The 13,383-nt window shown below is 42.5% G+C and overlaps 1 protein-coding gene across 3 annotated transcripts; it reads right to left on the bottom strand.

Moving 5' to 3' along the window:
• Positions 1-226: 226 nt before the first annotated feature.
• On the bottom strand, positions 227-9,955 carry LOC147881705 (protein TUNICAMYCIN INDUCED 1-like). 3 transcript variants are annotated; one of them, XM_087401445.1, is made up of 4 exons: positions 9,771-9,955; positions 9,134-9,468; positions 8,685-9,017; positions 227-1,277 (listed from the first exon to the last, which is right to left on the bottom strand). In XM_087401445.1, exons 2-4 carry the CDS (start codon positions 9,263-9,265, stop codon positions 438-440), a joined length of 1,305 nt encoding a protein of 434 aa, XP_087257571.1. In that variant the 5' UTR covers positions 9,266-9,468; positions 9,771-9,955; the 3' UTR covers positions 227-437. The 3 variants fall into 3 exon arrangements, with proteins under 3 accessions (XP_087257571.1, XP_087257572.1, XP_087257573.1); XM_087401446.1 differs by having other exon boundaries at positions 9,750-9,955; XM_087401447.1 differs by having other exon boundaries at positions 9,795-9,875.
• Between the last annotated feature and the right edge of the window lie 3,428 nt (positions 9,956-13,383).

Consider the following 13,383-nt stretch of genomic DNA (forward strand, 5'->3'; position numbering starts at 1 on the left):
CAAAGACAAACATTTCTCAAATTCAGTTGCTGCTATGATTGTTGCAGGATTGCCTTTTTCTCTCGCAATCAAATACCACGTTATAGCAGTGGATAGATTCCTATGACATATAGAACATACTGATGGAAATATTCATAGTATGACACAGACACAAGGCAAAGCAGTCCATTTACTAGTGTAAATAGAATCTAGGCTTATGCAAACATCAAGGTGTAGCATTTGACCAGGACAGCCCATGCATGCAAGCTTGCCCAACCTTTATATTCAAATAGGGTGTTAATCAATTACTCCCACCTTTACATACTGTAACTTATTATAGAGCATTTCAAACATATACTTCAGAAATTTACTTGCAAAGAGAGCTCTCAAACTCCTTGTAAAGAAAGCTCTGAAATGGATCAGATTGATTAAATATTACAGTCGCTAACTTTGTTCCCCTAATCCATCACACCCTCCCACTTGGGATCCAAAGTCATACTGCTTGGGGGTAGAAAGATCTTGGGGTACTTGCTATAAGATATGTTTCCCATTGCTGCCCTCCAGGTGGTACTTTCAATATTTGAATAGGGCTTCATGGCGTTAACTCTTACTGGAAGAAGCTGTTCGCCTTCCACCTTGGCCAAAACTTCAAACTGCAATCTTTGCAGTGAAGGCCTTGTTCTCCACTCCGGCCAATGTTCTGGAGGAAAATTTTCATTGGTCAGCTTTTTTTCCAGCTGAAATTCAACCCTTACAAAAGTTGCTGCAGAAACCTTAGCTCTCAAAAGCTTGAAAGATCCCGGTTTGTACACATTGGGACCTAAAGCAGATATCATAATTTTTTCTAGATTCAATAACCGTGAATCTGATCCATTCAATGAAGGAAGTGGCCACACCCAGAGTTCTGTTTGCCTGAGAATCGGTAACGATTCTGGAGGGCTGACCAAAGCTTGGTCTTGCAGTCGTGAAACGAGCTCAACTGCTCCAGGGGCCAACCGCTTCACCTTCAACTTGCGTATATTTGAATCAGACTCTTTAGAAGCGGCAGATGCAATCAGGGATGTAGGCCCAACTATCCTCAAAGAAAGCATTGGCTTCTCCTCTGTGCGAGATGCATATCTCAAGCGGTCAGCAAGTGCTACTATACTTGCTGCTATGCCACCTTCGCGTAAGGTCCCAGGTAGGGGCAGGGGTAACTGAAGAGGTTTTGCAAGACTAACTTCTCGAGCTCCCTCCACTGTTACTACTGCTCCATCTGCTAATAACACTTTCTTCAGAACCCCTGCTTCAACATCATGCTGCAACATAGAAAACCACGACTTAATATTGAAGATGTGTGCTAATTTTGCACAAAAGATGTAGAGCATTCTTAACAGAACAAAAGTGTAAGATCACATCCACCCACAACCACTGCCAGACTAAACAGAAAACACTGTGTGCTAATGTTGTACAAAAGATGTAAAGCATTCTTAACAGAAAAAACTGTAAGACCACATCCTCCACATACACCACACCCCCTGCCAGAGAAAACAGAAAACAATAGACCCCAAAAATGAAAAACAAAAAGAAAAACCCAAAAATCAAGGATAAGAAAGAATGTGCCGCAGTTGATAACAACAGACAATCAAGTCACCAGATGCAAAGAACAAAGAGCATGATATATCCCTCCTCCTAAGCCAACTTCGTATTTGGAAGATTGTGCACCACCATCCATGTAACAAACAATCCGTACTAATCATGGACAACAAATGAGGCAACCTAAGGCAATTTTTTGTCCTCCACTCCATAATGAAGTAAATGGGCTTATGGCAGTACTTGAGTCTTCCCTATCAAGACCATCTTGCTATCCCCATCTTTGCCATTAAAACAACTGCCCCTCTTATTACTGCACGCTCGTTACCCTTCATTGCCAATGCCCTACCCTTGTATTGGCATTTATAAGGGCATTACAGGCAATGTCAGCTGTTCCTGCAATAACAACCCCACCAACTCTTCAAATGAGTTAGAAACACCTTGAATAAAATGTAGTAAACACATGAACGAGCGAAACCACTAAGGGTGACAGAGACCAACTCCTTACTCTAGCATTTTAATCTCCTGAAAATTCGAAGTATTCTTCCATAAAGATGAGACGCATACTTCTTTGATATTTTCGGCCATGTGGCAATTGATCTCTCTAATTAAGAAGTGTAAGTTACGAGAAATTCCCAATCGGCATAAGTACGTAGTCTTGTTGGCTGAAGGCCAAGGCCTAGAAGTCAGGGTGGGAAATGGTAAATCATGTGAAGTTGGAGATATATAAAGATACTTCTAATTTTCCAATTCTGCACCTACACAGCACTGATGTATCCTTGGGTCATACTCTAGGATTTATTTGAAATATTCTTTTCTTTTCAGAAAGATGGATGGTTGATCCATCTTTAAGGTGAGCATGATAAACTTGACACTCCTATCATCAATTGTATGCACACGGAAAACTTGGTCGAGCAGATGATGCACAAACATTTCTTCGTGATTTTCTTTCTACTGGTGAAAGTTCTTTGCGTGGATGAAGAACCAATTCTGTTATATGAATTAGCTAATTATTTTCCTGAGGGTATTCCTGATGGTTTACCTCTAGAGAGGGCTGCAAATCAGAGTATACATTTCATGAAGTCAAATGGAGACGAGTATGCAAGGATGCAAGGAGCTGGAGAGGAAACTGGTCAGATTCACAATGAAGAAGTTAGAAGATGGGGTGTCAACATGAAAAACCCCTAACTTAGCCCCAACTAGGGTTAGAGTACACACACCACTTACTAACTCAGCCACTGCTTGTGGTTAGGGTAAAAACATTAGATAAGCGTCCCTAACCTTGTAACCAACTAATACACTAACTTAATATTTTAATATTTTGACCACCCCCCCTGTAGCGACAGTGTCAGGATGTGCAAGGTTTGAACTAAATCACCAAACGAAAATAAGCCTAATGCTTTTCAGAACGCTTCAACCTTTTCTCTAGAAAGTAGAATAGGAGTGAGTGGCTCAAAATCCCATGAAGATCTGCCATCAATCTTTTGATCCATACACGCTCAGCAGTAGCTGTGAAGGTCTCTTTGTGCTTAGGTTGACATGGCCACAGTGGGTTGTTCCTTGATCAACCAAGATATGCATGAGCTGCCAAGAAAGAAACACTTTCCACTGGGTGGACTGCCTACCATCATCAGTCACTAGCCCAGTCTTAAAACAATCCTAGACATTGGGTGACCTACAAATATCTGAAAATGTGTTTTACTGCACACCAGTGAGTGTCCTTCGGGCTGTGCATTTATCTGCTCACCTGTGACAACCCAAATTGAATGTCACATCGTGTATTGCATAGATGAATCAAGCAACCAACAACATGACTGTGACATCAAATGTTTCATTACACGCTCAACAGTAGTTGTGAAGGTCTCTCTGTACTTAGGTTGACATGGCCACTGGGTTGTTTCTTGATCAACCAAGATATGCATGAGCTGCCAAGAAAGAAACACTTTCCACTGGGTGGACTGCCTACCATCATCAGTCACTAGCCCAGTCTTAAAACAATCCTAGACATTGGGTGACCTGCAAATATCTGAAAATGTGTTTTACTGCACACCAGTGAGTGTCCTTCGGGCTGTGCATATATCTGCTCACCTGTGACAACCCAAATTGAATGTCACGTCGTGTATTGCATAGATGAATCAAGCAACCAACAACATGACTGTACAGAGTGACATCAAATGTTTCATTACAATTCTGAATGTTGAACCTATGTGACAGTCCTTGAATACTTGAGCTGTTTCCAATGCCCTTTTGTGACTACATAAACTGAATTTCTAAATAGGTACCCACAAGGTTCCTAAAATCGTATTAGTATGAGTATGCCAGGCGCGACAAAAATGTTTGAGGGCTGTTTGCGAATGATTAAGCTTCGAATTAAGGCGGCGCGATTAGAATTCTGGAAGGTTCTACCTTCCCGAAATTTCCAACCACCTTCAGTCGTCGCCTATATAAGGCTGCCTTCCAAGCGCCTCAGTCCTTTGCCTTTGCTTGCTCGCTGCCAGCGATGCCAGGGAGAAAGACTAGAGAGGAGAGAGACTGAGGGGGGGGAGAGAGGGAGCGCGGAGGAGGTGAACGAAGGGAGAGGGAAAAATGGAAGCTGAGCTGAGGAGGGAGGAGGACATGGTGATGGATGAGGCAGAGCGTGCTACAACTGTGGTGAGTGCTAGCAATTGCACACAGCAAAACAATGGTGAAAGGCCCTCCTCTCAGACAGCCTTCCCTCCCACCCGAAGCTCCCTCCCTCTCCCCTACTCAGCCCACCCATCCTCCCCCTCTAAGCCCACTGGGAATTTTCTACACAAAATAAGGAATCCTTTGTAGTTGATTCGGATTGAAAATCGCTAGCAGATTGCTAGCTATGAATTTTTTAATAGAACGCAATAGGACCCATACACAACTGAATTCCTAAATAGAAGTGCAACTGTCCCAAATTTCTTGAATTCTGTAATTTTCTCTCCATTAGTGCCTGTGAAGCAGCATGACTCACTATCAACATATCCCCTCTGTCTTCTTGACAAATACTATATAGGGCTATTCCAGCCGGACTAGTATAAATCTTCTCATACCAAGCCCTAGAGCTTTATTTTCTTGATCAAACTTCTTGAAACCAATAGATTGAATACATAGACTTCCTCATGCAAGTCTCCATTTAAAAAGGTTGTTTAATGCACTTTCCAGCCATTGACAGCAGACCTCATGGTGGTCATCCTAGAATTTGAGACAAAGGTTTCATCATTATCTATTCCCTTGTGCTAGTGTGAGCAACCCCTTCAAATACCTCTAGTGAACCTGTGGGCAGCTGCCTTTCAAACTCAGTTAAGGACTGATCTGAGCTTTCTGCGAAAACCACATCTCTACTAACAAAAAATCCTCTAAGTGTGAGGATTGTAGAGACAACAACCCTAACTTTCATTGCTATAGCCACAAAAAATGCATTTCAATGCCTTATCATCCAATATGCCTCTCATCTGCTAAGAAACATGTGCATATGCTATGTAGCCAAACACCCTAAGGTAATCAACCTTGGGTTTTTTGTCATGCCAAGTCTCAAAAGGATGTGATGGTTTTTGAGGCTTTGGTCACACATCTATTCAAGATATGTGTGTCACACATAATGGCTTCCATTAAAAATTTATGGGGCAGCTTTCAACCCTTAATCGTACATTTGGCCATCTCCATCAGAGATCTTCTTTTCCTCTCAACAACACTCTTTTGCTGAGGTGTACCATGTATGGCACTGTACACTAGTGCTTAATGCCTTGTCCTTGCAAATATGCTATAAAGCATTTGACAAGAATTCTCCCCCCTCTGTTTGTTCTCAGAGTCTACACCTTGCACCCTATCTGGTTTTCAACCATGGCAACAATATGCTCAAGGGATATAAATACATCATAATTTCTCCTTTAAAGGATAGACCCATGGAAATCTCAAAAAAACATCAATAAAGGTGACAAAGTACAAAATTCTTTCCCAAGGATGGTGCCCTCAAGGGACCACACACATCATTGTGTATGAGCAGCAATGGTATGTAGTTATGATCCCAATCTTGAGGTCGGTTCACTCAGTGTGAGTGCTACTTCAAATGCAGTTTGGTATTTTGAGAGTGGTACATTTATTTATTTATTTTAAGCCTGCTCTTGTTGGCAAAACAATATCCTGTTCCAACAGTTCTTCACATATTGTGAAGGGAGTTACGAAGATTATTATGTCATTAGTAGATGGAACTGATTTGGGTCTTCAAATGCCCTTCATGTTTCAAGAATAAAGAAGAATTTGCTATTTGTTTCCTCTTTTGGTAGAAGAGGATATGCTGTCACAGTGGGGATGATCAGCGTATTGTGTGTGTGTGTGTGTGTGTGTGTGAGAGAGAGAGAGACTCAAAGCATTTTACATCGGTTGGACACGCATGACAGCAGCATGCGAAATGCTTGTGTGGCAACAATAACTTCTTCAATGAAAGATGCTGAATTGTAGTGTGCCTGATTTGGCAATGTGAACTATGGCAGTTTGCAGCTATTAATATCGTATTGAACATGCCTCCACTGCAGTCTCCTCCAAAACATGCCTATGAAGGATGCATCAGAATGCCTTCCCAAGGAATGGATCTGTCGAAAAATCTTGTCAGTATTTGAAGCATTAGAAATTGAGATTGTCATTCTAGCTTCCTCCTCCCCTTTTTCCAAGCTTTTTTTGTATTCACTGATATGATGACCTGGCTTTTTACCATAATGGCATCTCTTTTTTGCTTTGAAGTTTGCTTGCATCATCCTTTGCCTCATTATATGGCTATCCTAAAGCATCTTTAAATTGTGGATCGCCTTTATGCCTGCTTGCACAGACCCCTATTTTGATTAACAAATGCTTGATCATTACTAAGGGAAGAGGAAGATTTATTCTTCCTTGTCTGTTCCTCCTGCAACAACAAACCCACGAGCTCCTGTCTCTCAAAGACAAGTGTGAAAACTCACATAGGACTCCAGCAATGACTATAGTGTCCTAGAAATCAAACCTTTTTCAAAGATAATATCAACATTCAAGGGTTGCTCTCTAGGATCTTAGTCCATTTCAAAGATAATCTCATCAACATTCAAGGGTTGCTCTCCAGGATCTTAGTCCAATGCTCTGACATACTGCTACCCTCAAGCATGTCCAAATTCTCAAGAACAAGCTTGAGAAGTGAAGCCCTTGCCTCATCCTTTTAATACACAGTTTGTAAAACATGCTATGCACGCAAAGAGGTCTTGCAATGCCTAACGTGTGGAATAATAAACCTTTTGATTGGCAAAGAGATCAAGGCCAGTGCCTGCACATCACGGGCATCCCATATCCTTTGATCAGCTATGATTGCTGCAACATCTGCACGACAGAGTTCATCTCCATTCACAAGACCTTATAGACCTTTAGCAACCAACACATTTTTAACCATGAAACTCCACAAACAGTAATTGGTGCCATCAAGTTTATCCTCCTAGGACAAAGATCCACCAAACAAATTGTCATTCTGAGCCAGTCATAACAAAGCAAAAAGTGCCCGCGAAACTAAATTGCAGTGAATGGTAACAAAATGCACTAGCCCAACAAGCCAACGCTTGGCTAAATCTGACGATACCTGTAAATAACCATCTCCCTCGGCACAAGGATCAACAAAGCAAGCAAAGGAGAGAAAAAGCCCCTGAGAGCAAAGAAATACTCCAGATGCGAGCAGAAAAGACTCAATCCTTACAAGTGATAAGCACAAATGCAGAGTCAGCAAATACATTGAATGAAACATAGCAGCTCAGGATGAAAACCACCTCAAAAAGTTGAAAAACCAATGCTGGTTTTGGGGCTGGAAGTACAACCAACGCATGAACTGAACAGGCCGAGCCTGTACTAGTACAAAACAGACTTGAAAGTTGAAATGACTGAAATTGACGACCAAGATGAGGAGCAAGATATCCCTCAACTGAAATCTCTATGTATGAGTGATAACCAGCAATAGTAACCTCCAAATACGGGATGGCTGCTTCAAAACGGATCAAACCAGAGCTGCTAAGTGGCAGCCAGGTGCAGAGAGGCCTAAAAAAGCAACGATTTCATTTTCTTTAGTGGCAGTCAGGCAGAAATCAGAGAGAGCATCGATTTCATCTTCTATAGCATGTATAAGATCAAATAGATCTGAAATACGCCATAAGGAGACTGAAAAAATAGGGGTGGCCACTTCAGAAACAGTCAAACTGAGCTAAATAAGCTGAAAGCCTTATGGAGAGCTGTCTTTTCTAAGTTGAAAACAAAGTTGAATATAAGCGCATTCAATCATCCATAGCCGTCGTATGGCTGATCTCTCAGTCACACCCAGTTTGGCCAAATGGGATCTCTTGTCAATAAAGCAAGCTGCCTAAACTTCTAGTTTTAGCTAAATCGTGTACTTTTTGCTGACATTTCCCACTGGTTTGGGATGTGTGCCAACACCTTGAAATGCCTGCCAAATGCACAAACATGTTGGAAGCATACAACAGTACAGAAGTGCTGTACAGCTGTCAGCTGGGTGGAGCTCATTGGGAGCAGCACCCAGGATAGGGTGCCAGAAGTCACAAGAACTGTCCAAGCAGGCTGCTTTGAGCTGCATGGCACACAGGAGAGTGATACTGTAGATGTGTGAAGGCTGCTCCAAGGTGACCCAAGCTGAGGAAAAGTGGCAGCTCCCTTCTGTGCTTATGTGCGTGGGTTCCGCACAATGTAAGGGAGGGGAGAGACGTCTGGCACCTTGGTCGCAAAAGAAAGGCACAAGAGCTACAGTTGAACATGAGAAACTAACAATTATATTGCAACCATGGCCTATACACTAAACCCAAAGACAATAAACAAGATCACACCAAGGCATTTGGTAATACTTAAAATGGCTAATCGATGAACCTCTGAGGTCACAATGCCCCCAATCACTTCATCACCATAAAGTTCAGACCACACTAACGGTTGTACACTCACGCAACACAAGAAAGGCTGACCAACGGAAACGCTAAGAGAATTCATGTCAAGCATGCTGAAGGGCAGGAAGAAAAAGGTTCTGAAGACACTTGCAGTATGCACGTCCGCAGTCACACAGCAAAAGCAAACAGACATATGCACGTAAGGAAGAAACAATCACAATAGCTTACTGGAACTGCAAGGCGCAATTGATCTGCATCCTGAATCCAAAGCTCTACCGGCCCCGACAGCTGGAATGGAGCTAGAACTGCAGCTAATGGGTCACCGAAGTTAGCAGGGACCGTATTGTCTTCAGAAGAGTAAATTCCTGATGGAAGTTCATCCAAATACTTCCAGGAAGAAATCTCCTCGGACAACCTCACTGGAATAAGATTATCTCCAACTTGAATATCGAATTCGTATACCAAAGTTTGTCCAAATTTAGCATCTGTTGTATCGATGTGTGATATCTTCACATCTTCTTTACTCCAACCCAGATTGTTGATGAGTGCATCGGCTGCATCCTGCCACGCAAGCATCATATGAAAGCTTTTAGCCAACCCTCAAGAGATGATAGATAGAAGAATTGAATGAACACACAGGAAGATAAATCTAGGAAGCCGTTCTTTGCTGGACTCACAGAAACAGCTTTGTAAGTTGTTGATTCACTCTGATCGACTTTAAAAGAGGTTAATTCCTCAGATCCAGCGATCTTCACTACCACAGCCAATCCTAGAAGGATCAGCATTAGCACGATGCTTCGAATTATCATTGTAAATCCCGACCACAAATTCGCTGACAAACTTATGATAAATTAGCCGACGGCAGACACGCTTGGGGCGATCTCTACTATCGATGTGACAGTGCGACGAGAATAATCAACACCCCCAAGGCTCCCAATGGGTGTGACTTCCAGGATGCTCATCCAGGAATGCGATCGTTCATGTCTCTTGGGGCCACGATTGCGACGAGCGCCTGGACGAAACAATTCGGGGGTTTATTATAATTCAACAACTCGCTGCAAAGGGAAAAGTGAGCTGGAAGTGCAAAGAAAAAGCCTTTAAATAATGGGTGGAGAAAAGGTGCAATAAAATTCATCAACTACGGAGCAGGAAGAGAAGGACAAAAACGGCGAAGAAGGTACTACTACGAGACGGAAATTGACGAAGGGGTGAAGAATGAAAAAGGAGAGGAAAACGAGCGCTTGATCAGAGCGAAATCCAGAACCTGATGAAGCAGAAAGCGAAATTCAGAACCTGATGAATCTGATAAGGTACCTTGGGCAGAGCGAAATCCAGAACCTGATGGAGCAGAAGGCGAGCTAGGGTTTGACAGGGAAGATGGAGAGAACTCAACAGAGAAGAGCGTGAAGCGATTCTATCTAATGTCAAATGTGATCTCACTTTATATACAAGGGCATGTCCACGTGGCCTGCTGACTCGTCACAGCCTCAGCCAATCGGCGTTACCCCTCCTCCCCTTATGACGTGTCCTCAATTCTCTCCCCCCCTCTCTCTCTCTCTCTCTCTCTCTTTCATCCCATAGGTCTCCCCTCTTCTTGCTTGGGGCTAGTGTTTTCAGGGAGACTCTACACAATGACACTTTCAAGTTTTCACATCTACCTTGAGAGATTTATCTTTGCACTTTTTTCCAATTCGTACCTCTCTTCCTATTTTAGTTATATTTTGGCCTTACAGCCTCAAAAGTTCCATAAAAACCTATGAGATGGAACGTTGAAGGTTTCTCTATCCACAAACTTAAAACTTCTGTGCGAACACTGACTCGGCCTCTCATGTGGCATTAAAATAATGATGATTATGATGATGATCATCTCTCTCTCTCTAGCTCTCTCTCTCTCTCTCTCTCTCTCTCTCTCTCTCTCTCTCTCTTGCACACACACATACACTCTCCACCCAACCTAGCTCCTCTCCCCTCTCTTCTTTACCTCATCCCCCACATTGCCCCCCACCTTCTCCACTTCCTCGATTCAAGTTGCACGTGCCTTGCTCAACGTCTTCTCTCTTTGGTTGACTACCTTGGGCTATCTCTCTTCCCTTCTAGCCCCTCTTTACTACCACTCTCTTGCACCTTCCATCTATTCCTATTACTCTCATATGGAGTCCTCTACCTCCCACCTTACTATCATTAGCCTTTGCACGTTAGTCCTCTACCTCCCAACCTTACTATTATTAGCCTCTGCACATCTAAGCCTTCTAGTGGTCAAAGTAGGTCGTCTCTACATTGTTTGGTTTGCTCAGTATATATTTTGATTTTTGTGGTTCTATTTGTTTGGATTGGTTTGGGTTGGTTTGGTGTGTTATTGTGTGAGGCTTGTGTCTCTAGATCAATGCTTTTTGCAATGTCAAATGTCTCTATACCTAAGAGCTTCTGATTAACACAATTTGTTATGCTTTTTAACTTTTAAAAAGTATAATTCTCATGAATACAATTTGTTATGCATTTTAACTTAAAAACTAATATAATTCTGGTTGGTTTCCCATAATTGTAGATATTTAGTAGCATGAAGGTTAGCCACTATGTAAGCTCAATTTGGTAGCACAAAGGTTAGCCATACAAAGGTAACATTAGGGTAGCCATCAATTCAGTAAACAAAATTAAGAACAAGACGATATCAATGTTCTAAATTTTTGTAAAACTTGCTCTGTGAAGTTTAAGTAGCATTAATTACATTGTGCGACACCTATCAAAAGATAGCTCCGTGAGACAATGTCTCAACGAAATGAAAGAAATGACATCTTCTTTATCGTCCATGCAACTTGTCCTTCATAGTATCTTGAAGTATAACATTGACATGATGAGCTACTCTTACAGCTTCGTATTCTCACTACTAGCACCTTAGCTAGTCTTATAGCTTTGCATTCTCACTACACGCACCTTAGCTACTCTTTCTAAATATTCTCAAACAACTTGGGATGGTAGAACAGAGAGCAAAGGTTTGGACTCATCTTCCATTAGAGGGGGTCCACATAGACTTATTATGTAGCCTAACTAGCCTTACAAACTTGGGTTATTTATTTAGTCAAACCATCTAGTTATTTAGCCTAGTAGCCTTCTAGCTAATGACTTGGACTACAATTCTATAACCTTTTATTAACCCAATTGTCACCTTTGGCTCTAGCCTCAAAGCCCTAGCAACACCATGGGGACTTTAATTGTACACACAAACACAAATAATTGGCATAAACTTATAACATAGTGTCTTAATGTGACTTGAACGTCACAATGTCGTGGACATAATGATGGATCCACATCATTACCTGTCGAGATTAAGGTTGCCCACATCCCCAAGCAAACAAGGAACTTTGGAGATAACTTGAGCCAAGTCCATTGCTTTACCTCTGAAGGAAGTTGCCCTTTTTTGCCCACCATATAGAGAGGTCAGGGACCCCTAGTAGGTCTCTTATCCTATTATCCTAGAGTATGTTCAATGTTCATCTAGAGGATTTTGTTAATCAAGAATGAGATCTTTGTGATGTGATGGGAGCTGGATCATGGAAAGGGTAATAGGCGTGTAGAAACTCCACTTTGGATGTGGAGTGGAGGAAGGGGCCAAGATGTAGTTATACAAGATGATAGGGAGGGTAATAGGGCTGTCAAAACTTCACTCGAGAAGTGTCATTGGCCTGATTTGGGATTGAATTAGGAGGCATCACGAAGTTGTCAATTGTGTTCAGAAAAGGGTTTGGAGATTTCTTTATGATGTAGAGGTCATGATCTTGAAGAGAGAAATACTAAAGACATATTTGACATGCCGATAAATTTTTGTGAGCATGCTTGGTTTAACACCTAAAAATGTCTTACGATGTTTTAATGTCCTCTTACCAAACTACTGCTAAGAATGAAGCCAGATTTTTGAGAGCTTCTTCATACTTCTTTTTTCCATGTAACGTTTTTTCATTTGATGATATACATCATCAACATAGAGGGAAAGGAAGACATTAAATAGAAGGTAGATGGAGAGTCGCCCTTCAAGAGGTGGAGATACATGAGGTGATAGCGGAGCTCTAGAGACAGCCCAAGGACAATCCCCTAAATGGGTGGGTAGTATGGGTGGCTGACAGGATGAGGCGTAGCAGTCAGGAGCTATAGAGCCAGGCCCTCAGATGGAGAGTCGCCCTTCAAGAGCGAGAGAGAGCACTCCGGCACCTAACGTATAGAGAGCAACTCAGGGAGTAGGATTCAAGACCTCAGTGGCTCAAGGACCACCTAGAGTGTGCACGATTGGAGTTACAGGATCTGGAGGTCCATAGAGCAGAGTTCTCCTATCACTCTTTCCAAGCCAGATGCATTTAGCAGGGCACAGATGACCAAATAGTTCTTTTAGAGCACAAGACCTCGATCCATAGGGTTCCATCTCTAGCGACTCATGGACACATAGGGACTTATGCACACTAATCCTCAAGAGATCCTAGAGATAACCACAGCCTTCTACTGACAACTCTTTCAGTCAGAGGAGGTTTCACCCACCACTCTTCTTTCCAGAGAGGTGGTTTCACCCACCACTCTTCTTTCCAAAGAGGTGGTTTGGGAGCAGGTCCCCTCAGTTGTTACGCAGAGTCTTAGCAGATGGTTGGAGGCACCCTTTATAGATGAGAAGCCTGCAAGCTCTTCTAGCCTAGAAGAGCCCTGGAGAGGATGGCCTAACTTTGAGCTTCTTTTAATGCTTCCGGGAGCATTTCTCCACCCCAGTGAGGTTAACCTACCTAGAGATCTTTGACTCTAGTACCCTCCCACATTCCTTGAGCAAAGGATGGATATGCTTGATCCTAAAAGGTGGTGATAGGCCAGACATCCACCAGTGGAGACCGATCACCCTTCTCAACACTGCTCACAAGATCTTGGCCATGGTCTTCAGCCTGTGTCTATGACC

Source organism: Dipteris shenzhenensis, chromosome 30 (assembly GCF_047967505.1).
Source record: "Dipteris shenzhenensis isolate YYH24624 ecotype China chromosome 30, Dip_SZ_1.0, whole genome shotgun sequence".
Lineage (NCBI taxonomy): Eukaryota > Viridiplantae > Streptophyta > Polypodiopsida > Gleicheniales > Dipteridaceae > Dipteris > Dipteris shenzhenensis.

Excerpts from the sequence above, each read along its gene's own strand:
- LOC147881705 (XM_087401445.1), bottom strand. The coding sequence starts at position 9,265 with ATGATAATTCGAAGCATCGTGCTAATGCTGATCCTTCTAGGATTGGCT. Across the intron at positions 9,018-9,133 it reads CAACTTACAAAGCTGTTTCT|GATGCAGCCGATGCACTCAT; the intron begins GTGAGTCCAGCA and ends CTTGCGTGGCAG. Across the intron at positions 1,278-8,684 it reads AATTGCGCCTTGCAGTTCCA|CATGATGTTGAAGCAGGGGT; the intron begins GTAAGCTATTGT and ends TCTATGTTGCAG.